At 40.8% G+C, this 26,862-nt stretch overlaps 1 protein-coding gene across 1 annotated transcript; it reads right to left on the minus strand.

Annotated features, from left to right (window-relative positions):
- Positions 1-4,293: 4,293 nt before the first annotated feature.
- parp16 (poly (ADP-ribose) polymerase family, member 16) lies at positions 4,294-20,863 on the minus strand. Its single transcript, XM_052040696.1, has 6 exons — positions 20,461-20,863; positions 16,171-16,308; positions 10,967-11,173; positions 9,022-9,193; positions 8,172-8,316; positions 4,294-6,878 (listed from the first exon to the last, which is right to left on the minus strand). The coding sequence occupies exons 1-6, from the start codon at positions 20,644-20,646 to the stop codon at positions 6,734-6,736; spliced, it is 993 nt and encodes a 330-aa protein (XP_051896656.1). The 5' UTR covers positions 20,647-20,863; the 3' UTR covers positions 4,294-6,733.
- Positions 20,864-26,862: the final 5,999 nt, after the last annotated feature.

Consider the following 26,862-nt stretch of genomic DNA (forward strand, 5'->3'; position numbering starts at 1 on the left):
AGACTAAAGGTGACCCTGAATAGCTCTGGATTTAAAAAGCTTGGATTTGCAAAGCAGCATCTCAACATGAGAAGCAGTAATCTAAGTTGGCTGGCTGACACAAAACAGCAAGGGCAAAGGGTAAATGGTAGTGGCTTTATCATGAGTGCCATCATCCTAAGAGAGGACAACCATTTCATGCTCAATGGAACCATTGCCATTCTCCCAACATGTTCCAACATCTCTGGTAATCCATAGGTTAGGTTGGTGGATGATGGAGAAACCTTGCAGGAACACTAGCATCCCAAGCCATGATGTTAGCTGTCATTTTACTAACATCTACCTTTTTTTTCCCCATGGAGATTGTCTGGAAATAGCTCTTCAGTTAGAAGACAACAATCACAAATAGAAGAAAATAACCAAATACCTGGAACTTCATTGGCTGTGAAATAAATTTAGAAGGTCCTCTGTCCTTGAAGGGCGATATGTAAAGGCAAATCCTGCTTTTTTCCAGGTAACAAGTGAAATAAGAATTTGGTTCTCCTACATTTCCTTCAGAGTTTCAAAACATGAAATGGATTGCCAGGTAAACTAGTGAAGACTAAATACCTAGAATATTTTAATGAACGGTTGACTTCTGGAATAAGACAAAGAAGTTATTTCTCCGTGGATCTTGTAATTTAGCATGTGGTTCAATTCAAATTCTGACTTTAGATGATGGACAACTGGACCTTGCATTCAACTCTCAATACAGTTCAGTCTTAGTAAGTTATGTAGTTTTTAATTCAGATACAAATGCAGCAATTCCCAGAAAATTGATAAATTGTATAGATGATGAATGTTCACATGTATTGCTAGAAAGCAACTCTCATTTCAAACAGTTTTTTTTAAGAAAAACATTGATATTAAACTCAAGGTACAGTTTAATTGGTAGAGCTGGACACAAAATTCATATGAGTTAGTTGGTGGAAGGGGAAGAGATAGGGAATGGACAAAGGAACAACAGGTTAAAAATAGAAAATGAAGTGAGTTTGGAAAGCTTGAGCGTCAGACAAATGAGACTGTGGGGCAGGAATGGGCACCCATGTATCAGCGCTATTGTGGTGAACGCCAGACAAACTGTTGTTCACGATTCAGATAAAGTAAAAGCACTAACGTTACAGAGAAACTGACATTTAAGTAGCAGTGCCATTCATATTGATACTGGTAAGCAATAATTATTAATGACAGTTAGTAATAGTAGTGACAGCTACAATTACAAATGTAGCAGCCATGATTAACAGTGACAGCAAAAGTGACAGGAACACTGAATAACTCAGTTTAAGTGGTTGAAATTGCTCAGAACCCTCCAGGGGCTAGTACAGCGTTTTGGCTACCATAGACAAATATGACCGAAATCTAAGCCACACTAATATTTTTAGAACATGCAAAATTATGCCCACATACCAAATTATTTCCTGTGCAAAATAAACCAGAATGTTCCCAAGTACACATTATATATCTCACAGGCAATAATTTATGATTATTAGTGCATCGTTTAGTTTAACATTGCATGAAGACTGTTCATAACAAGACATACAAATTAATTGCACAATTAGAGACAAATAGTTTGAACTAATTGTAATTATTGAGTTGTGCATGGCTGGGGAGCAATGACAGCCTTTTCCCTAATGAAGCTGCACTTACCACCACATGCCTAAACTGTTGCAGTGGTAGTGTTGTGCTCATCTCCGAACCATACCTAGGCTAACTTTTCCTGAGCATCTCACTGCACCCTGTGCATCACAACTCTCATTTAAAATCTCTGTTCTTTATTGTCCAAGTATCTTGCCAAGTTTCTCCATGTGTTTTCACCCTGTGCCCTCTTGAATCATGTGACTTCTTGTCCTTGGTGATTGTGACCTCAATTATTCTTACTCCCTCTCCTCCTTTCTTTCCTAAACCTTCACATAAACTCTCATGATCACCTTCACAGCTGATGTTTCAACCTTTCCATTTCACGTCATCTTGCAACTCCAATGATAAGTGAAGCCATCTCTGATCATTTCCTTGCATCTCTTTCCACTAACCTACTTCTGCCCTGTCTAACCGATGCCCACATTGCAGTACCATCCCTTAATTCACAACACTCCACTTTCACATTTCCAACTATCTAGCCACTGGCCTCCAACTACTGATCTGCTAAATCCCACCTTCTTCAGTACCTTTTAAAGTCTCTTATCCCTGTACTTCACAAATGTCTCGCCCTCCCACTCCTCCACTCCCCTCCCCAGCCACATTCATTATTTCTCCATTAAGTCCAAGGAAGGCAAGTTTGGAACACTGGTCGAAAATGGGTTTTACAAAACATTGCCAGATTTAGCTGGACCATATTAAGCATTGTTTTAACTTGATATTGCTAAATAAGATCACCATTAAAATTATCCAGGAATTCTCAGCTTCTATTCACCAAAATACCTTCCCATCTCCACCCACTCCTCTCTACTCTCATTTTTCATATGAGCTGTTCACGGACCATTTATCACAAAATATTAACTTGCCTCAACCACTTCCTTTCCTCCCCCAGCCAATGACAAACTTCCATTAAAGTTCTCCGCTGCTCTAGCCCTGAAATGATTTATTTCTCTAGATTTTAGTTTTTCTTTTGTTTTGTTCCCTGTAAGCTCACCTTCTTCAAGTTCCCAGCACTTAATCCTACCTTCCTTTCCTGAGTCCAAAATTAGTTGGTACTGTCGATGATTCTCCATCTCATTGTTTCAGTCTAGTTATCAACCCTCTTCTATCAAGACCCTTGATGATCCATCCTTTACTGCCCTTTCTTTAACTTCCCTTTCCTAAAATTACATCCTTGAACATGGTTATCACTTTTCAATTCCTAACTGAAATCTTAATCATCTAGTTTCTACAATCACAGTATCTTAAGTAGCATTCACCCAAATAAATGACCAGAAAGATACTCTTTGTGGTGTCATAAACTAACTTTCCTCATTCTTCTTGGCATATCTGCAGCCTTCAAAAAAATGGTGGTCACTCCATCCTCCTCCATCGCCCAACTGGAGGGTAATATTCTTATCTGCTTCCACCCTTATCTATTGAATTATAACCAGTGAATCACCTGTACAGCTTTGCTTCCAGCTTCTGGACTGTTTTTGAGGGTTCCCCATGTATTTATCCTTGGTCATCTCTCAGTTACATCCTATCCTTCAGTGATTTCATTCAGAGATATTTGTCTCCACATGTTGATGTCATTAGCACTCTCTCACCACTACCTCTTTAGATTCATGATTTTAGATAATGGACAATTAGTGCTGATTGTTTCACCTTTCAGCCATTCCAGCAATAAGTAGAAAGTGTTCAATTGAAAGTGCAAACATGGCTTTGGAATGAGTGATAAAAGAAATATATACAAAGGAGACTTCCAAGTTAAAAAGAAATAATGTTTGATTCCTCCAAGATTCCATGAAAATGCATATTTTAATAATAATGTACTGAAACATTCCAAATTACACACACGTGTTAAGATTACTGTAGAGTTATGAAGGGAACGTGACCAGACAGGATACACTTCCAATGTACTGTACACCATTATAAAGTTGGTTCTTGATTAAATGCAGCACCGTAATCATTTGCATGTGGAATTAAATCATGGAGCTTGTTAAACACACTCAGAATCAGAAAAAATAAGGTAAGCCCCTTGAAGCTAAAGGAGAGATGGACATTAGTTCATAGGCACAATTCCCCCCACACAGAAGCTGTCAAATGATGGCAGGGCAGTGTTTTATAGAAATGGAAAAGGACAATTAAAGCTACTCTATCTGGTCAACTTCAAGAGAAAATATTTCAATTCATTTGATAACAACCAGAAGGGAAATAGTCGATGCCATAAAATAATCCAACAAAATGTTTAAAAATTGAATAGAAGCCATGAAAGTGAAGTGTAAAATGCAGGTACACAGAACAGTAAGCTGAAAACCAAGACAATGAACCTCATAATCCTCATCTTGTATCTGTCACTCAGTTTAAGGCTCCTATTCTTCACAGCACATTCCAAGAGTCACCCCTTAGTTTTCACATTCCAGCCATATAATCAAAGGCAGTCAACTGCTGGTTTTCACAGTCAAACCTCTTGGATTTAGTTCAAATGCGCTGTTCATTTGCATGGCTAGAAGCTAAAAATGGAGAAAGTGCCTCTAAATCTAGTTACTGAAAAAAAGTGATTGAATATATACATGGATAATTATATGTTGTAACCCAAAAATAATGCAAGCTGCACATTCCAGAGATGGCAAAATTTAAAAAAAATACACTAATAAAAACAAGTAACAGATATCTTTATTGGCCATTTCATCAACATCCTCTCACCATGGTAAACAGATGTTTGCATTTTTAAAACATTAATGCAAGAGAAAGGCAGACATAAGAGGCTTATTATATGAAAAAAGACTGAAGAGGCATTATCCAGTTCCTAAAGATGTTGACTGCAATCCAAAGGACTTGAAGACTTCAGACAGAAGTTGTTCTTGGGATGCATTCCCATCGCCTCTGATCTGCTAAGCCTAAAAACTGAGACCAAGCATCTACTCAAAAAGGACAATTATCCATGGGCTAAACTCATCCAATTCCTATGAAATTTGTCTGAACAGCAACATTAGTGAGGCTGGCAAGCACATCCCCAATGGAGACCATATGGGAAACCAGAAGAGAAAATAGGCAAAAAATAGAAAGTGCCATTCTCTCAGCAGAGAAAAATAACTTGGGATTATCTGACGAACTTTAAAATTGAGGCATAGGCACTTGGGATTAAGTACTTGATGTAACACCATTGCTCCCTTCCTGTTGGGTCCACAGAAATACTGAATTAGATTTGAGTAATCTTTTATTATTGTAACATGGGACTTGAGGAAGAGGGGAAAATTAAGGATTTTTCTCCACTTCCTCACCACTTCACTGAATTTTTTGAATTCTAAACTTCAATTGCACCAATATGAAAAGACATGTGAAAATAACATTAAGGTTTAATGACTGGGTAAGAGCTTTTTTTAAATTTTTTATGGAAAGATAAGAAGAGCATACTTTTCATTACTACTCACAACACAACAATTCAGGACTGATATGATATTGTAGATAAGAACAGTTGTTTCAAATGCTTAGAATTTGGACAGAAATTCTACCAAGCACCTTAAAACCAAAATTATCTTACCCCACCCCATTACTTTAAAGAAAATTAAAGTAACAATTTCCCCTTAAATAACTCAGTCACAAAACGTGATCTTACAAAGTCACATAATTGACTTTACATTATACTTAAAAAATACCTATTTGGTCACTAAATATTAAGGCATAGAAGGTGAACTGGGACCAGAACAAAACAAGCAGATTAATACTCCAAGTGGGCACTGAATGAAAAACGTAACCTGGTATTACTTTTAAAATCTACTTAGGTTTATTAGATTCAGCAACATTGGGATGCTGTGACAGAAGGAATGATTCTGCCAAGTAATTCATTTGGTGTCTTGTATTGGCATGGTAAAATAGATCAGAATCTAAAATTATGTTTTAGCAATATACTGGTTAGAAATACTTGTGAATACTTCCAAGTATAAATAACCTCAGAAAACAAATTCCAACATTCAGATGAATACATGCATTATACTATATATTATATAAATATTTCTCAAATAGAATTTGGATTGCAAGAATGGGTCATAATAGAGAAGGCATAAAACTGCAAGTATTGTTTAATTGAAATCACTTTAGTAACCCAAACAAGTATATTTCCTTTATAGCCTAAAAGATGACTTCTGTATATGTATTTTGTTGAACCCTTGGGTTAATACATATTAAAAACAATAAACCCGTTCTTGCACTTGATGCAGGCTAAAGTTTATGCAAGAAATTTCCTGTTTTACAGTTTGCTTACATCAAAGTTCACAACCATAGATAGAAAATGCATAATAATATGGTATAAAATTATTCACTGTACATACTTTTACTGTCTAAGGATTTCTTGAAATTCTGGGGAAAGTAATGCAAGGAGTACAAACAGTGAGCCTGTTATGGGGACATTGAACAGTTTGAATGCCAAATATTTAATATATTTTACACTGTTATAAAGAACATACAAAATTGGTTTCTCAACACACTCAGAGATCCATCAAGAAAAAGGATTTACATTACAGTAATAGACCAATTGAAGCTCTTCTAAAAGTGTCAACTTGTTTTCAGCTTGCTTCAGGGACACAATGATTTTTCCTCTCTGATGACTGTTAAGGTCAGAATTTCAAACAGTGCAGTGGTTTCAGCTGCCTCCAATGCAGTGGAGAACCAGTCAGTAAACTGAAATGCAGGTTCCACTTCCAGGTTAGGCATGAGCCAATTAGTGGGGCTAATGCAAAAGGCACATGATTCTACACCTGCAGCATGCTGAGCACAAGGTTGAAGACGGCTGCCTGTTGCAAAACTGGAAACAGGAATCGTTCCATTCTCCAGAACAGTCAGTCATTACCCTTTATCAATACAGAAGACCTATTTTATTCAGAACTATATAGAGACATAAAAGAGCTGGAATGGAATGATATTGGTGTCCCAAAACCTTTAAAATATTCTTGGCACAGTAGGCTGTCTATAACTTTTGTAAATTAAGTTATTGTTGGTCCACAAGTGCCTTTCTGTAACAGTGAGAACTAAGGCATCAGGTAAGAATTGTAGTGCATGTCAACCATTTTGGCCAGCTAAAAACACTGCAGCAACAAACTCATCGCTTTGTTTCAAGAAATCGATTCCAGTAATACTGGAAAGCTGGTGAGTTACAGGCACCAATAACTATCAGAAGTAACAAATACATCATCATCATAACTAAAAAACTATGCTGGGAGATCCAGGATGGCTGTCTTGTGGGCCTGTAGATTAAGCAGAAAGCAATTGTTTTAAATTTAATAAAGGTAGAGTAGGAAATATTACACGTTACGAAGAAAGTAATTTGCGACCCTTTCAAAATTAAAACTCATTTATAAGAAAGAACCTCAAAACTTAACAACGAATGAATTAGAAGCAACTAAAACATGAAGTCCACTGTTGCATAACATTATGGATGAAGAATTAACTGAAAAGTTCAAACAGAGCTAGGCTTCTGGATTTGGAGAATGGGCAAGAATAAGGTTCGATGTCTATGAGAATGAAACAGCTGCTTCTCAAATCTTCAGGCATCTGAAGCTTTGAAACACTTACTGAAATTTGACTAAAGATGGGCTGCATAGGTGGGGGAGCTTCTATCAGGAAATCAAGTTGGGGTTTCTTCGCATGCTGTATGTTTTTAAAATGGGAACTTCGAGGAGTAGGGGAAGCACTGATCTACTTTCAAAATTACTCTGACCAGCCTTCAACTGCCCGACTTTCTCAGGGCCTGGGAAACCCAGGTGGCTTCAGTAAATTATTTAATTACCAACCCATCTCCTGGGACTAACTTGGCTCTCTTGCCCTGCCTGCTTTCAACTCAAATGTGGGAAAGGAGGGTTGGTGGAGAGTGGGGGGAAGGAAGATGAACTGAGGTCAGGATCAGCCTTGATATTCTTTAAATTTTGACATCTCACTTGGCCCCAACAATGCCACCTCATGGAAATCAGATATAGTCCATTCTTTCCATGATAGATAGAATGCCAAAGGTAATGTACAATAATCACTCACATCACCAGTTTTTGTGTCCAATGTACTCTATCATATAACATTCCACATTTTTTCCTCTGCAGCCCACCCCATGTTCTTCACACCATTGGCCAACTCATAATCATTGAAGCAGTAGAACTTTGGGATTCCTGATATTTGCAAAGCAGGTAATGCTATTTATTCCTGACACACTCTCCAATACCCAGTTAAGTGCTTCCTTATGAACCAGACACAGATACCTACTGTGAATTCATTTGAGCATGCATTCCACAATGGCATAATTTTTCATTTATATATAAAAACATAAGCAACTAAATCTCGAGCACCAAGTTTTCCAGAATGGAATGAAGCCTAAAAGGAGCCTACACCCAAGCCCCAGGTTTGCCACTTGCCAGCATGCTTCAGTTACAAAAGGAAAAGCCAATGTAACTCAGCACATTTAAGGTTAACAAAATAACATTAAAATGATCGCAATGATTAATCAGAGAGATAAGCAAGTACCCTACAATTCAAAAGGAAGTTGATTTTACCTTCTTCGGTGCAGTTTCTCAGCATAAATGAGCAAATATTTAACTCTTAGGAGCTGGTTGTTTGTGACCACAAAGTACTTCTGTGGGACATCCCCACCTTCGCTGTTTTTCACCCTTGCTCTTCGTCGATCTATGCTTCCAGTATCTGGAATTAAGCTAGCAATGTTCAGTTACAAGTATTGGAGAACAGACAAAATTATATTATCTATTTAACATATCTGAGAAAATCAATAGGCTTTTAATGAGTAAATGTCCAGAAATTTCTAGTCATTCAGTGCCACTAAAATGTCACATGAATATTATTTCTATAGGGCAGTCACTGTAATGGTTCAGAACAGGATACAGGCTTTATGGTTACAATTTACATATTCAAGGAAAACAGTTTCAGGGAGAAGAAAAATTGCTTTGCCTCAACATCCAGAAGTCAGAAGGGCAGTCAACAAAGGCTACTCAGTCCCTCAAACCTTTTCTATCACTCTCTTACATCATAGCCGGTCTGTACCTCAACTCTGTTCACCCATTGTTGCTCTATATCCCACAATACCCTTATCCAATAAAAATCAATTGATCTCCCATTCTCAACTGCTTTCTGATGTCTCTCCTACATTATCCAGATCTAATTTTAACTTTATAATAATCCCTTATGAATCTTCAGCCAGAAAAAAGTTTTTACCTCATCAAATTCATCAATCACCATGAACAATTTACTTAGATCATCTCAATCTTCTACACTGAAATGTTGATAGCTGGATGAAGCAAGTACAGACAAAAAGCAGTATTTTTTTTAAACAAGTAGAACAGCGATACTTGAACATGAAATAATTAAATTAAGATTGATAAGAAATTATACCTTTTCCTTTAACTTGACATTTAACATCTGGATGATCAATAATCTCACAAACTGCAACACAGCTAAGGACGGGACCAAGCATGCTCTGATCCCAACCATTACCATGGGGACTATACAGAAGAGCCAAACTCAGGTCACTGGTAAGATAGGTTCCTTCCCCAAAGAGCGAAGTCTATGATGAGAAAAACAATTTTTGAATATACTTAAATCTTCGGAGCTAGTCAGCAAATAAAAATATTACATGTGTCTTTTGTAAAATAAGGCCTTCCAAAAATAAATGGAAGATAAACAATGTGTTTTGTGATTTCTATGTAATTCTATGTTCTTTTACTGCTCTGCTCATTATCTATGTCTCACCCCTTTTAAGGCTGAGGGAATCAGGAAAATGAAAGGTTAACTGTACCAGGATGGTAGAATATCAGAGATTCTGAAATTTGAGAACATTTAAGCAAGCTGGAAGAGCAGGAGGGCAAGGAGATGGTTAAGAGCAGAAGCAAGGCAGAGAAAAGGAAAGCAGGAAGGGAGAAAGGAGTAGAATACATGGGAGAGCAGGATTTAATGGAAAGGAGGAAAGTGGGAGGGGGTAAAGGGAGGAAGTGATAGCAAGGAGCAGGGGAACCAGGCAAAGGAGAAATTATAAAAATTCAAGTTACATTTAAAATGTACCTTTCTGTGCCGAGTACTTATGCCTCCACTGCATTGTCAGACAATGACTTCCGAATTCCCAGTAATCTCTTGATATTTTTTTCTTCCTCAATTCCTCGTCTATCAATTAACAAATCCATGTCCCCTAGTTTAGTGACTTTTTTTTAAATAATACATGTATGTCCTTCCTAATGCTCATTTAGGCTCCTTATAATTTTATGCATAACAATTAAATCTGTTTCTGAATAACCTACCACTTACTGAGGATTTCCTTGCCTTATATGTCCTCTCCAAATGCATCACATTTTTCTGGTTTGAATCCGAAATGTCATTTTTGTGCTCACTTAAATAGATGTCTTCCTGCAGCTACACTTTTACTCTTCACTACTCAAGCACATTGCGCAATTTGCTATCATTTAAGACTTCAGAATTAGGTTTGAATCATTGACATATACCACAGAAAAGAGCACAGAAGGAGAGCAGGGTGGAGGGAGTGTTAGGAGCTATGGAAATGCTGTGAATTATGGGACTTTAGGCCTGTTGGGCTGCAGCAACTTTTGGAGAGGTAAGGATTACCAGGGTGGACTAATCACTGAGTGCACTCAAGCACTTCTTTGGGTTGGGCGTCAGGGAATACATCATCCAATACATCATTCTGTAGCAATGAGAATGTTGCTGTGGGCCACCTGACCCTCAAACCTGCCCTGCCATTTAATATGATCGTAGCTGAACTGCCCCAGGCCTCAACTCCTCTTCTGTGTAGTTCCCCATAGACCTCAGTTCCCCAATCTTTCAAAAATACAACTATCTCCTCTTTAAGTACCTCCAATTATCTAGTCTCCAAAGAGAATTCCAGAGAATGACCACCCTCTGTGAGAAGAGATTACTATGCACCAGAGTTCTAAATGACTGCCTCCTAATCTTGTAATTTCATCCCCTTATTCAAGACTCTCCAACTAGTGGAAACATCTCAACATCTACCTCTTCATTCATTCTTCAGATCTTATATATTTCAGTAAGATCACCATCATTCATCTGAACACCAATGAATACAGATCCAACCTCTTCAACCGTTCATGATAAGGCAACTCTCTCATCCCAGGAGTTAGCCAAGTGAATCCCTTTTGATCTGCCTCCAAAACTAATACATTAGTTCTTAAACTATCCCTTCTTTCTTTTCATTATAAAAGTAAACTACACATTTAACTACCAGTGATGTTTAACATTATAATATTGCATTAAATAAAATAATATTTGCAACCATTTGATCATGAAGATGGATATAATCTGAACTTCTGACCTTATTTAGGTGACATTGTAAACCACAGTGAATTATAGAATAAAAATTCTCAAGCCGGCTCCCATGAAATGCATAGATGAGATCTCTGTCTCCTTTGGTTTCATCAAACTTGGCATTCATCTGATCACAATAAACTATCTCAAATAGGAAATCGGGGATAGCAGCAGAGGGCGTTGTGAACCCAATGAGTTCCTGGATTTCTTCATACTGAAATGCAAAAAAAGTCATGTAAAAATTACTATTGCAAATAATCACCAAAAACTTTTGTTTTTGCAGACTGATGGGCTAGATGTAATATTTTATTTATTCAAACACTTCCTCATAAATCGAGCATAAAACAGTAATCTGTGATCAATACCAATGTGTGCCCAAGACTCAATCACGGGTAGGAGGAGATACACTTATAATGTCAGCTGGTGGCTCACTGGGCACCCTGTTCCCCATGGAGTCAGAAAATTCCAGGTTCAAGTCACACTCCAGACTTGTGCACAAAATTCTAGGTTGGAATTCCAGTGAGGTACCAAGAGTGTACTACATATTAGAAATGCTACCATGTGGATGATATGTTAAAGCAAGCCCTCTCTTCTAAAGATAATCCATGCCACTATTTTAAAAAGCAGCATGGGAGATATCTATAATATTTATCACTTAGTCAATATTTCTAAAAACAATAGCTTTATCATATTGTAGTTTCTGAGAACTTGTATGAAAATTGGCTGCTGCACTTCCAACATTACTTCAATAGATGGTAAAGTATTTTTGGGTGTTCTGAATGGACATGATAAGTGGTATATAAATGTATCTTCCTTTCCCACGTCCTCTGACCTTTGCATACACTTTATTAGGTCAATCATGAAGCAAACACGTAAAGTGTAAAGCCCATTGTGCAGGAAGTTGTCGCCTTTGATTACTGACCCTCAGGTGCTCCACCGGCACCTCACCTGTGGCTACATTGTTAGTCACGGGTGAGGTGCCTGTAGACTGGAGGGTAGCGAATGTTATGCCTTTATTTAAGAAGAGCGACAAAGAAAAATCTGGGAACTATAGAGCAGTAAGTCTAACATCTATGGTGGGTAATTTACTGGAGAGGATTCTGAGGGGTAAGATACAGTATATGTACATCTGGAAAGACAGGGGCAGATTAGGGGTAGTTAGCATGGCATTGTGCATAGGAAATCATGCCTTACAACTTGATTAAGTTTTTTGATGATGTGACCAAGAAAGTTGATGAGGGCAGGGTGGTTATATGGACTTCAGTAAGGTCTTTGATAAGGTTCCACATGGTAGGCTGCTCTGGAAGGTTAGATTGCATGGAATCCAGGGAGAGCTAGCTAATTGGATACACAACTGGCTTGGCGGAGAAAGCAAAGAGCAATGATGGAAGGTTGTTTCTCGGACTGGAGGCCCGTGACTAGTGGTGTGCCTCAGGGGTCGGTGCTGCGCCCATTGTTATTTGTCATCTATATCAATGATTTGGATAAGAACGTACAGGACGTGGTTAGTAAGTTTGCAGGTGACACTAAAATAGCTGGTATAGTGGACAGTGAAGGTGGTTATCAAAAATTACAGGGGCATCTTGATTAGCTGAGCAAGTGGGCCGAGGAATGGCAATTGGAGTTTAATTCAGATAAGTGCAAAGTGTTGCATTTTGGAAAGTCAAATCCAGGTAGGACTTTCACAATGAACGGCACGGCCTTAGGGAGTGTTGTAGAACAGAGGAACTTTGGAGTACAAGTACATGGCTCACTGAAAGTGGAGTCACGGGTAGACAGAGTGGTGAAGAAAGCTTTTGGCACATCATGGGAAATCATTAGTCAGGGCATTGTAGAAAAGTTGGGAGGTCATGGTGTTGTTATACAGGACGCTGGTGAGGCTGCACTTGGGGGAGTATTGTGTTCAGTTTCGGTCACCCTGCCACAGGAAAGATGTTATTAAACTGAACAGAGTGCAGAAAAGATTTACAAGGATGTTGCCAGGACTTGAGGGACTGAGTTATAGGGAGAGGTTGGACAGGCTGGGACTTCATTCCTTAGAGCAGAGGAGACCGAAAGGTGATCTTATAGCAGTGTATTGAATCATGAGGGGCATAGATAGGGTGAAACCGCTACAATTTGCCTACTGCCACAACAGGTCTACAGCAGATGCAATCTCATTGGCTCTTCACTCAGCTCTGGAGCACCTAGACAACAGCAATACATACATCAGGCTGCTGTTTATCAATGTTTATCTCTGGTTTCAACACCATCATCCCCTCAGTACTAATCAACAAGCTTCAAAATCTGAGCCTCTATATCTCCCTCTGCAACTGGATCCTTGACTTCCTTATCAGGAGACTACAGTCACTGCGGATCAGTAATTACATCTCCTTCTCACTGATGATCAACACAGGCGCACCACAAGGATGTGTGCTTAGCCCACTGCTCTACTCTCTCTACAGTCATGACTGTGTGGCTAGGCACAGCTCAAACGGCATCTATAAATTCGCCAATGACACCACTGTTAGCAGCAGAATCTCAGATGGCGATGAGGAGGCATACAGGAGTGAGATAGATCACCTGGTTGAGTGGTGTCACCACAACAACCTCGCACTTAACCTCAGCAAAACCAAGAATTGATTGTGGACTTCAGGAAAGGGAAGACAGGAGAACACACACCAGTCCTCATTGAGGGGGTGGTGGAAAGGGTGAGCAGCTTCAAGTTCCTGGGCGTCAACATCTCCGAAGATCTGTCCTGAGCCCAACACATTGATGCAATCGCAAAGAAGGCACGCCAGCAGCTCTACTTTATTAGGAGTCTGAGGAGATTCGGTATGTCACCAAAGACTCTTGCCAATATCTATAGATGTATTGTGAAGAGCATTCTGACTGGTTGCATCACCGCCTGGTACAGAGGCTCCAAGGTGCAGGACGAAGGAGGCTGCAGAGGGTTGCGGCCTTGGCCAGCTCTATCACAGCCACAACCCCCCCCACCATCAAGGACATCTTCAAGAGGTAGTACCTCAAGAAGGCAGCATCCATCATTAAGGACCCCCACCATCTGGGACATGCCCTCTTCTCATTACTACCATCAGGGAGGGGGTACAGGAGCCTGAAGACTCGCATTCAACATTTCAAGAACCCACCGCCATCAGATTTCTGAACAGTCCATGACCCCAACCTCGTTATTCCTCTTTCGCACTTTTTATTTATTTATTTTTTGGTAATTTATAGACATTTTTATGTCTTGCACTGTACCGCCGAAACAAAACAACAAATTTCACAACGTATGTCAGTGATAATAAACCTGATTCTGAATGCAATCAGTGTTTTTCCCAGGGTTGGGAATCAAGAACTAAAAGTGAGAGGGGAAAGATTTGATAGGAACTTGAAAGGCAACTTTTTTTCACACAAAGGGTGGTATCTATGTGGAATGAGTTGCCAGAAGAAGCGGTTGAGGCAGGTACAATAACAACTTTTAAAAGACAGTTGGACAGGTACACAGATTGGAAAGGTTTAGAAGGTTATGGGCCAAATGCTGGCAAATGGGACATCTTGGTCGGCATTGACCAGTTGGGCCAAAGGGCCTGTTTCTATGCTATATGACTCTATCACCCACCTATGGAATATGGAATCACAACCTATCATCAAACACGTAACATTGAGTCCCTACCCCACATCTAAAAAGATCCATTCCTCTTTCACTAAAAACACATCAACAGAACAAGTACAAGCCACAATGTGGTTAAAATGGGTGAAATGGAGATTCTACCTCAAACTCTAGAAGAAGCCCACAAGCCAGATACAACCCCTGCCCATATACCCTAACTTCCACGAAGCCCATGTTACCTTGGGTTAAAAAAAATCTGACCTCAAACAAGCTGACTAACTAAAAAGTATTTTCTTCCTTCTGACAGACTGAAAACTTACAGCTCTGAGAGTATTCCACCTATAAAGATAAAGGTTCTTGAGCATGCTAACCCAGCCAAATACAGGGACCAAATTCAACTACTACCAAAACTAGCAATTCCCTACTTTAATAAATCAATGAACCAAACAGTACTCGATTTGGCCCATCACCATGACCCAGCCCTTTCAACACTCCCCACACCCACGGTAAACTAGTGCAGGTGTTTGAGTCCAATCATCCTGGATCTCTTGATCCAGGAGTTGAAGGGCAAGGCATAGCAAGGACTCAGCAATGACCAGGGCAGTGTACTACTGAGGATCAACATCAGATTGTCCTGACAGCCTTCTCCAGGTGAAAAGGGTAGGGGCGTGGTCTCATATTTTGTCAAAGTCTGTGAGGCTTTTTAAAAGTTTTTATGTCTCTGACATAGAGACATATAAAACTATTCAAATTGCTTCAAATAGTAAAAAACTTGCAGTTCTGAGAAATAATAGCACATCACAACCCGATGTATAATAAAAACACTAAAAAAAAACCACATATTTTTTTTCCTAATCCCCCAGTCAAGAATTCCAGTTAAAATACTGGGAATTTTTATCCATGCCAGGTTCAGCTGACGTAGGAATTGGGAAGCAGACACCCCATCATGATGCTAGTAAATGGCAATACATTTGGGCTCTGCAGCCGGACTGCACATGGAGTCCCACCACTGAATGGAGTGATAAAACTGCCAGATACAGCCAGCTCAATTCAGTATAACAGATTCATCTATAAAATAACAATGGGTCAACTTTTTTGTGAACAATAATTTTTCTATTCCTGCCCTACTTCTTTTTTCTTCAGTTGAATAAATGGAGCAAACACAAGAATAACAAGCAAACTGCAGTAATTATTCTTCATTGATAAAAATCTTTTCAGCCATTTCAAGATTCCACAACAAGCTTTAATGGGATTTAATCGTGTCCTTTAGCCATCTCAAATAAAGGACATTATACTGATAAAAGCCTGATTTGTGATTCCTTGTGAAATAAACTTTTCAATCCATTCACCACAGGGATCTGGCCACTGCCGGCAAGGCAAGCATTTAATGGGTAACTTTGAAGTGCCTCTTTGGCCTGCTGAAATCTGAGTGGTGACTTCAATAGTGGGACTTTAACTCAGTGACAATGGAGAATCAGCTGTACATGTTCAAGTCAGATGGTGTGTGTCATGGATATTATAGGCGGTATGCTTCCAACATATTTCTTTTCTTAACCTCACACGTTCACAACACAGTCTAATAGTCAAAACCTTTGAATAAAGCATTTGCAGATTCCTACCCCTTCTTTTCCCAAACTTTTGATGGTTAGGTTTTTTGACAAACAGAACCAGCTCAGAAGCTCCAAGGTTCGCTTTTGTGGGATTGTTCCAGACTGTAGCAGCTGTTTTAGATTTGGCAGATTCTGGGCATCAGCAAGCTGAAATGAGAGGTAAAAAATAAAAACTCCGCATGAATCTATCAATATTCATAACAGGATCATAAACAGGTGGTTTATCTTTTGCCAGCATCACTGAAAAGGGTAGAAATTTGGCCCAAAATTGGATCCACAGTGAAGGAGTTTTCACCTCCTCTTTGAACATTTGGTCAAATGTTTATACAAGTCCACAAACACAAAATCTGCCATTTAGCAATATTTTAACACAATTTTGCTTTGAAAAATATTCCTTGATTTGAGGGTGTCAGCCTGGAATTCTATATTTAATGTGGTTGAAAATGAGTTTTTCATGAATAAAATAATTATTAACCATGTGCCAATTCATCACCTGTGAGCAATCCAACTTTAAGTTACCATCAATGACTTTTTTTAAAAAAAACACCAGAAATACTTGCTAGTCATAATACGGTAGAGTCCTCAGTAACTTGGTACTTTTTTTTAATTCAAAAGGTTTTAAAGCCTTCCTACCAGAACTCTCAGGCTGAAAGAAGAATTTTGGACTCTCATCATATCCTTGCAAACAAGCGCAAATGATTGAAATTCCCAAAGGTGAAATATTCATTATGAAGAGTACAACTAATTCTGTAGTAAGATTGACTTCTAGAATAAGACTCTTCAAACTAATGCAAAAAAAACCTGCTAAAAATCAGAGATGTACTAAACGCAATCAGCATCTAAAATTCCTTTGGACTGATTATGATGATTTTGGGTGAATTAAGCTGAACTAAGCAGAAACCCCAGACCCAATTATTTAACAAAATAGAATTAGCTCTCCTAACTACCAAAAACTTTGCTCAATGTCCTTTCACATTAACAGTCCCACTCACACTTGGGTCAGAAGGCTCACTCCAGAACGGAGGATAAAGTTCAAGCTGACGCTCCAGAACTGTATTGGGAAATATTGCACATCCACAGGTGCTATGTTTCAGATGAGATATTTAATCATATAAATGCATACTCATCTTTTCTTCCCCTATAGAAGTATCTGGACATCACCATCTATATCACAAAACTTAAATCAATTTTACAACTCACTGAGATCCTTCAATTTTCACGGTCTGCTATTCAATACTATTATACATGTGTAGGACACTATCTGCTGCCCTCTACTGCCCAAGTTTGGCAAGACCATGCACTGAATGAGCAACACAAGATAGTTCAAAAAAAGACATGGAACATAGAACAGTACAGCACAGGAACAGGCCCTTCGGCCCACAATGTTGTGCCGAACCAATTACATTAGTAATAAAATGCCCAACGAAACTAATCCCTTCTGCCTACACGATGTACATAACCTACCATTTCCCTCACATTCTTGTGCCTATCTCAGAGCTTCTTGAATGCCCCTATCGTATTTGCCTTCACCATCACCTAAGAGTTATGCATAGTTTTATTGTAGAAAGTGGCAATGGAATGAATAGATGCAGTCTCCATTGGAAACACTGATTAAGCCAACTTGGAAGTTTTGTGATACCATTGGCTCTAACTTCTCAGGATTAAGTTGCACAATCAAATAAATGTTACCATTCAGCACCATGTTATAAACAATAAATTTATCTACTTAGCATAGAAAATATGTTCTTTCTACAACATTATCGATATGGTCTTTGAATGAATTTAACATTTACACATCCACTACCCAACTTTAGAGACCACTCCTTGTAATCACTCTTTCAGTGACATTCTTCCTAACACCTGACCCCTTTGTGTGTTGCTCCAGATTCCAGCATCTGTAATCTTGTGTTTCTAATTTTCTCCTTCTCCATTTTTAGGTCTTTTCCTAGTTGGTGACATCTAGATACATCTTGATTGAGCACTCCTTTCTAGTGATATCCACTCACGTCTTGAATTAGTCCTCCATATTCATTTGACATCCTTTAATTTCTATGAGGTCTCTTCCAAAACAAAAAGGTCCAGGTTTCCAACCTTTCATCACAACCTAATATGTGTGTGTGAAAAAACATAAAAGCTGCACTTTGTAGGTCTTGGATCATTTGTGAAAAAAAATTAAAACCACAGGTTACATGGAAAGAATAAAAGAGTTTTATGTCTGGTACTCCTAATATAAGCAATATTAGGAAAAAAGTCTTCAAGTCTCTAAAGTAGTCTCTACCATGTTTCCACAGCTCAAATACTCTTCTTAATACACTTCTAAAGAGACAGTATAAAAAAGGATAGCATAACCATCTTCCAACTTTTACTTAACTAGCCTAACAATATAATTAAACATTTTTTGTCTGTATTTACAGGAACATCATGTATTTACAAGCTGCCTTTAACAATAAATTGCATTTACAAAGTGCCCTTAACATACCAAAATGTTTGAATGCTCTTCACAGGAGTGTTAAAAGATTTGAAACCATGTCATAAAAGATATGACAGAAAATAGCCAAAAAGTTTGTCTAAGTGGTAGGAATAAAGTAGCGCTGTACAAGGCTGGAGATGAGGCAGAGAGCTGAAGAAGTTAGGTCCCTGGTAGCAGAAGGATGACCAACAATGATGAAGTGAATAAATTCAGGGATGTTTACAAAGTCAGAACTAGAGAGGCACAGATACCATGGAGGGTTGTTAGGTTGAGGTGACAAGGACAGTGAGGAGCTCAATCAAAAAGGGATTTGAAAACAAGGATGAGAATTTTAAAATTGGGCCATTGTTTGACCAGAACCAATGTAGCAAGCACAGAGATGAAAAGAACTTGATGTGTCTTAGGATACTAGAAGAGTTTCATGTCAAGTCAAGACAAGTTTATTTTCATATGCACTAGTAAGACAATACAGCAGCATCACAGGCACATAGATTCAGATTTATCCATTTTAAGGCAGAATGAGAGAGGTCTGCAAGGAATGTATCGGAATGGTTCAGTCTGCAGACAGCAGCAGCACAGATGAAGGTTTCAGCAACAGGGATGAAGTTGATGGAATGATACAAAACTGAGAATACGTAGTTTTATTGACGACCAGGAAATGAGGCCTGAAGAATGAGGACAAGTATGACATGTAGGTTCAGAACATCGATTGAAGAAAATTAGAATGGCTAGGAAACGGAATCTGTGCCACATATCAAGGAAAATGGCTCCTGTCATCCTCATATTTACCTAAAGAAAATAACTGCTCATCCAGTGGTTTCTGTATTAACATGGGGGTCAGGATACCGGGGGACGGGGGGGGGGGGGGGGGGGGGTCAGGATACCGGGGGACGGGGGGGGGGGGGGTCAGGATACCGGGGGACGGGGGGGACGGGGGGGGGTCAGGATACCGGGGGACGGGGGGGGGGGTCAGGATACCGGGGGACGGGGGGGGGGGGGTCAGGATACCGGGGGACGGGGGGGGGTCAGGATACCGGGGGACGGGGGGGGGGGTCAGGATACCGGGGGGGGGGGTCAGGATACCGGGGGGGGGGGTCAGGATACCGGGGGACGGGGGGGGGGTCAGGATACCGGGGGGGGGCGGGGTCAGGATACCGGGGGACGGGGGGGGGGGGTCAGGATACCGGGGGACCGGAGGGGGGGGGTCAGGATACCGGGGGACCGGAGGGGGGGGGGTCAGGATACCGGGGGGGGGGGGTGGTGGTCAGGATACCGGGGGACCGGGGGGGGGGGGGTGGTGGTCAGGATACCGGGTGACCGGGGGGGGGTGGTGGTCAGGATACCGGGTGACCGGGGGGGGGGGGGGGGTGGTGGTCAGGATACCGGGGGACCGGGGGGGGGGGTGGTGGTCAGGATACCGGGTGACCGGGGGGGGGGTGGTGGTCAGGATACCGGGGGGGGGGGGTCAGGATACCGGGGGATGAGGGGGTCAGGATACCGGGGGACCGGGGGGGGGGGTCAGGATACCGGGGGACCGGGGGGGGGGGGGTGGTGGTCAGGATACCGGGGGACCGGGGGGGGGTGGTGGTCAGGATACCGGGGGACCGGGGGGGGGGTGGTGGTCAGGATACCGGGTGACCGGGGGGGGGGGTGGTGGTCAGGATACCGGGGGACGGGGGGGGGGGGGTGGTCAGGATACCGGGTGACCGGGGGGGGGGGGTGGTGGTCAGGATACCGGGGGACGGGGGGGGGGGGGTGGTGGTCAGGCCAATAACTCGGCCCATGGAAGGAGCCCAGTCATTAGGGGCTGGGACGGGTGGAGGGCTCACCAAGGCGTCGAAGTCCTTGCTGTCGCCGCTGAAGTAGGCGGCCGGGAAGGGCCGGAGCACCGAGTCCCGCCGGTAGCTCTGCAGCGCCGACATGAAGAGGCTGCACTTGAGGTCGGCGGCCCGCAGATCCCTCCTCAGGCTGCCCTCCAGCGCCTCCCCCAGCGGCCGCCCGCCCTCGCCCTGCATGCGGCCGCCCCCCCGGAATCAACTCTCGCAAAGGGGGAAAAAACAAAAATTCCGGTCAAATTTACAGAAAAGAAAGACACGAGCTTGGAGACACCGGCATCCAGGAAACCCTGCCCCCCTTCGGCATCGCCGCTTCCCGTTCCGGGTGAGCCACCTCTTGCTCAGTCACCATGGTTACAGAGGGAGAAACACTTGGTCTAACATGCTCACCCCCAACAAACTCATTCCTTACACTTTGGATACGTTGGTTAGGCCACCCCTGGAGTCTTGTGTGCAGTTCTGGTCACCACACTATACGAAGGATGTGGTTAAGCTGGAGAGGGTGCAGCCAAGATCCACAAGGATGTGGACACTACAGACTGCAGATGCTGGAATCTGGAGCAAGAAGCAACCTGTTGGAGGAACTCAGCGGCTCTGTAGGAGGAAAGGAATTGTTGACGTTTCTGATACAGGGTTTTGGCAGGAAAGATCAACAGTTCCTTTCCTCCCGCAGATGCTGCTCGACCCGCTGAGTTCCTCCAGCACATTGTTGCTTCACAATAACGTTGCCTGAACTGGAGGGCTTGAGTTATAAAGAGACATTGGATAGGCTGGGTCTGTTCTCCTTGGTGTGAAAGAGGCTGAGAGGTGACATGATAGAGTTATATAAACTTCTGAGAGGCATAGATAGGGTTGCTAGCCAATTCATACAAACAGTGATGGAGGCACAAACAATAGTCCAACAAGAATAAAAGGACTCAGATATCAGGACTATCTCTCAATGTTAACCCCTAGATTGGACTGGAAGACTCCCTCTGTAACTCCCTGGCCTGCTCTCATGTTCTCACCAACCACTCCCCATCTTATGGTACTTTGTAACTACAGGATTTGCATCACCTGTCTTTTCATCCTTTCATTCTCACCATCCAGGACTCAAAAAGAAGCAGCAATTCACTCGCACTTGCTCTAATATAGTGCATTGCATTTGGTATTCACAGTGTGGTCTCCTCTAAATTGGAGAAACCAAACACAGCTTTGCAGAACACCTGCATTCAGTCCATGGAAATGACCCTAAGCATTCGGTTGCCTGCGACTTTAATTCTCCATTCCATTCTCACTCTGTTACAACAAGGTCCAAAGCAAGCTTGAGGGACAACATCACAGCTTCCATCTGGGCACATTACAGTCTTCCAGACTCGATATCGAACTCTCCAACTTTACTTAAGTCATTCTTCTGTCTGTGTCTGAACTAGCCATATCTGTCAGTTATTCATCTGTGATTTTAGCTCCGTTTTTCTCTCTCCACTGGTATAGCCTGATTCACTGAGGATGTCCCACAGTTCTACTGTTTGCAAAAAAACACAGACAAAGAAGCATAATCTGCTTCTGTCCGCACATTGACCCATCGGTCTCACTTTATCAGAGATATTTCTTTTGTTCTATCCATCCCTCCCCCAACTCTCTACAATTGAAACCTAACTTTCCCTGTTCCAAAGAAGGTTCTCTGACCTGCAGCTTTGACTTTATTTCTCTCTTCCCAGATGCTGCCTGACCTTCTGAGTGTTTTTACTGGACAAGCTCCAGGAATGGCAGGAGGAGGGGTCAAGGAACAAGACCAGTATTCTCCAGAGCTTAGAAGGATGAGAGGAGATCTCATTGAAACTTCCAAAAGTTGAGGAAACAAAGGAAATTTGCTCAGCAGCCTGAGGAGTCTAGAATCACAATAAGGGATAGGCCTTTTAGGACTGAGGTGAGGAGAAATTTCTTTGTACAATTCTTTGGAATTCTCTATCCTGAGGGATGTAGATGCTCAGAAACTGAGTTAATTCTAAACAGGGACAGATAGATTTCTAGTTATTATGGGGATCAAGAAATATATGGTATTTTGCAGAAAATAGCTGTGAGGTAGAAGATCAGTCATGATCTTGATGAATGGTATAATTGGCACAAAAGGCTAAATGGCCTATTCCTATTTTTATGTTCTTATGCTCTCATATTGGATGATTAAAATTACAAAAAAGTGAATTTGTTAAAACCATGTCTTCATTTATAGCTCAGTTTTCCCCAGAAGACATTGCTAAATAAAAATGTGGCCAAACAAGTCTATCAGTCAAATTTTTCCAAAGGTGTTATTTCTGCATCATCTACTCTTTCAGGGGTCCATCATTTTGATAACTAACCACGCATTCACTCACACTGTGAGGGTAATAATTGTTAGTAATTAAGTTGCAGGTAATTAACATGAAATGAGATAGAAATGACATATTAGTAAAGTGATTTTGAAGCTGTTGGATTCTATCTTAATGAAAACTACTGGTTCATCAATATTGTTTAGAGGAGGAAACTTGTACAGTGGCCTGATCTAGCCTGTATGTGAACTTAGTTCTATATAAATATAGCCCACTCTTAATATTCCTTTGGCCTATTGAGTTTAGAAGCTACACATTAGGCAATAAATTCCAGCCTTGCCAAGACTTAACGTTAAAGAATTGCAATCGCATAAGCACTGAAATGTGTTGTGTATCCATTTGTCTTCAGGCATATCGTGCTCTATGTATTAATGTGTGTGACCTTACTGCACAGGAGAATCATGAGGTGTGCCTGCTTCATAACAATGTGACACTAACTAGAAAACTCAGGGTCTGCTGCTGGAAATTGAACCCTCAGCATCTATACAGGTAGGTGTTCTGCCTTGCAAATAAACCATGATCTCTTTGGATATATATAAACACTGCATTGTTGCACTTGTGAAGACATTACATAATGTTTGGTTTGCATTGCCTTTGGGAGTTATACACACTCCATGTGATGCTGTGCAAAAGTGTGATAATGCAAAGACATTTCAGATTGGAAAATAAATTAAGTGGTAACTGAGGCTTGGTAAGTACATGAGGGAGAAGGATCTATAAACAGGTTAAATGAAGCAAGGCAGGTGAAGATTTGTGTGGAGCATGAATTGGTGGAACAAAATGGCCTGTTCTTGTGCTGTTATTCCTATGAAATTCTTTAGACAAGAAAGCACACTAGAAATACTTTGTTTGAAAAGGTGTAAAATATGTAGGAAAGTAGCCTGTAGAGCAGGATTATTAAGAAACTGGAAATAGATGATTCACTGGATACTATGGCAATATTTACAACCTATGGGAAGTATGATGCTGAGCCAGATTTCTTCTTTCACCTTAACAGTACATGACTTTGTCACAACTTCATCCATCAATCAGCATGGTCTATGCAACCTAGTCAATTATTTGCAAAAATTGTAATAATAATAATTATTTTCAGGATAGGATTGATCAGAATTAATATTACTCAGGATCAGAAGGAATGAATGTAAATATAAATTAATATATCCATCCCAATCAAATGTGAGGTTATTGAGTATGTTGAATGGTCTTAAAATTAGCTGTCAGCTGACAGCCATACAACTATATCTGCACAGAGTGCCTGTGTATATTTTCCTGCCTCAGGGAATGTTCTAATATATTCTGCATTACTGTCTAATTTCCCACAAGAAATGAAAATTTAAAAACAAACTGCAGATGCAGGAAATCTGAAATAAAAACCAGAAAATACTGGAAAAGTTCACCAGGTCAGGTAGCATCTATGGAAAGGAAAACAGTTCACATTTCAGGTCCAGGTCACTTCATCGGGACTTTCCCAGTTCTGATGAAGGGTTCCTGAACTGAAAAATTAACTGTTTCTCTTTTCATAGATGCTGCTTGATCTGCTACATGTTTACAACATTTTTATTTTGTTTTTATTCTCATAAAAAGGGTTATTCAATGGCAGATTTAGAATTTGAGGTCACTCCATGCAGCGGCCACAATCAATCCATTAGATTACCAGAGCCTTAACTCCAGTCACTTTATCACGTCAACTGCTTCCTGAATACCTCTGCGGGTCATTCCTGCACCGAACATGCTATTGTGAGGTATGATCTATAAATACAACCTACTTCTTTTCTCTTATGATTGAATGACTTCCTGCTGTTTGCTATAAAATCTCGCTCTTGCTGAAGACAGGAATAATAGATCTTTGAATTTTGGAGGGTTTAGGGAAAATTGGAAAACATTCTAAACCTTTCTGAGTGTGTTACAAGCTTGTTAATCAGAAGATTTTGGAAATTTTCATGCTCATGTGGTATTTAGAGCAGGGGAAGGGAAAGCATTATTCACCCTGCAGTAGCTGAACTGGAAACCTTCCGTAGTAGCAAACCCCTACTGATTAATTTAGTCCCCCTTTCTGCTCCCTCTGCAGCGCTCACTCTGAACCTCTCCTTTCCGGTTGTGATTGACAGCGGCGTTTGGACCTGGCGGTTTCCCAGAGCAACCGGTGAGGCTTTCAGTACTGCGCGTGCGCATGCTATGCCTTCGTTGGCTCCTGGTCCGGCTTGTGCGTGGAGTGTGAGGAAACCTGAGTTCACTTAAAGTTGTAAAGTAGAGCAAAGAGACAACGAGGAGCGTTAAAGAGAATGCAGTGAGTGACATGTATTTGTTGCCTTTAGAAGGTGTCTTATTGGGGCAGGTTGGATTGAGTTGATGCAGGTGATAGTGGGGTTAGGGTGGTAAAAATTAGGTGCAAGGATAAGTGTTAAAAAACTGTGCGGAACATGGTTAAGCCATATCCCACTAGGGAGACAACACTAATTTGAAAGAAATTTGCCACATAATAAGCATTAGGATCAAAAGGGTTTTAAAGTTAGCAAAAGGTGACGAAGTTGTTAGAATATAATATGAATGTAAACTAACCTCCAGTTTACCACCTGACCCAGAAGCAAATGGGCAGAGAGCCAGACCATAGTGTTAAATGAAAACAGAAGGCAAATATAATCACACAGTGTGCAATGAAATTCCTTGCTTGCATGAAGCTCACAGAGTAAACAGTATACTTGGTAATAATGAATTGAACAATAAGTACAACAACAAGCACAAAACAATGGGATGGTGCAAAGTATAGTAGTGCAAAAAGAAATACTAAAGTGACAATAATGGAAGAGATAGAATTAAGAGTTCGAGAATGGGGCAGCACCACTGGGAAGGGAATGTGAAAGAGGTTATTGGTTCAGGAGTCTGATACCTGTGGGGAAGAAGTTGTTTTTCGTCTGGTCATCCAGCTCCTGTATCTTCTCTTAGAAAGTAGAAGAGAGAAAAGGGAATGGCCAGAATGGCAGGCATCCTTGACGATACTATTTGCTTTCCTGATGCAATGCACAGTGAAGATGGATGGAAGGATATGATGGACTGGGCAGTGTTTACCACTGTCTGCAGGTTCCAACAGTTGAGAGCAGAGCAGTTGCCATACCAAGCTGTGATGCAACCCATCAGGAATCTTTCTATAGCGCATCTGTAAAAGTTTGAGAGAATCCTCAAGGACAGGCTGAATCTTCTCAGGTGTCTAAGAAAGTACACATGCTGATGTGTTTTCTTGATCACCATATCAATATGGAGGGACTAGGAAAGGTTGCGGGTGATATGGATGCCTAGGAACTTCAACCTGTTGACTATGTCTATAGCAGCTCCATTGATGAGGACAGGATTGAGTTCACCTCCTGCTTCCTTAGGTCAACAACCAGCTCTTTTGTCTTGCTAACATTATGTGCTAGATTGTTGTTCTGACACCATGACTCAGCAGGTCAGGCAGCTTCTGTAGAGAGAGAGAGAGAGCAACAGTGAACATTTCAAATTAATGGCCTTTGTACATACATGGCTCTAAGAGTAATATGGAAGGCTGGAATTTTAGTTAGTAGGTTATTGCCATCAGTAATATGGAAAAAGAGAGCTGTTTCATCTCATCACAACCTTCTTAAGCTAAATGTCCAATGTGAGCATATCTACAAAGCTAGCACAACCATCAATTCACAATGGACTCTGGATTTATCTGCATAATATGTGATGTAATCTGATGAACCAAGAATATATTTTGATACTTTATCCACATCAACAACAAGCTTCTCTATTCACAAGTTACATGGAGAAAGATAAATGAGGATTAAACAAATGATCCCTGTTTATAGAATCTTCTTCAATTCTAGCCATCCTCCACAGAGAAAATTCCATACCACTTGCCATTTTTCCACTAGAGATATTAAAAAGTAAGTATATTTAACCTATCTAAAACAAATTGTGAGTCCTCTGGAAGTAATAACAAGGTATCATTGATTTCAATCTTTGGACCATGAGTTTTCTTTTCCTTTCCCTTCCTGGGACAAAGTGGTGTAGAGAACATAAAAATGACCCA

Source organism: Pristis pectinata, chromosome 28 (assembly GCF_009764475.1).
Source record: "Pristis pectinata isolate sPriPec2 chromosome 28, sPriPec2.1.pri, whole genome shotgun sequence".
In the NCBI taxonomy this organism is placed as follows: domain Eukaryota; kingdom Metazoa; phylum Chordata; class Chondrichthyes; order Rhinopristiformes; family Pristidae; genus Pristis; species Pristis pectinata.

Excerpts from the sequence above, each read along its gene's own strand:
- parp16 (XM_052040696.1), bottom strand. The coding sequence starts at position 20,646 with ATGCAGGGCGAGGGCGGGCGGCCGCTGGGGGAGGCGCTGGAGGGCAGC. Across the intron at positions 16,309-20,460 it reads GCAAGGACTTCGACGCCTTG|CTTGCTGATGCCCAGAATCT; the intron begins GTGAGCCCTCCA and ends CTCTCATTTCAG. Across the intron at positions 6,879-8,171 it reads GAGAAACTGCACCGAAGAAG|GCCCACAAGACAGCCATCCT; the intron begins GTAAAATCAACT and ends CTTAATCTACAG.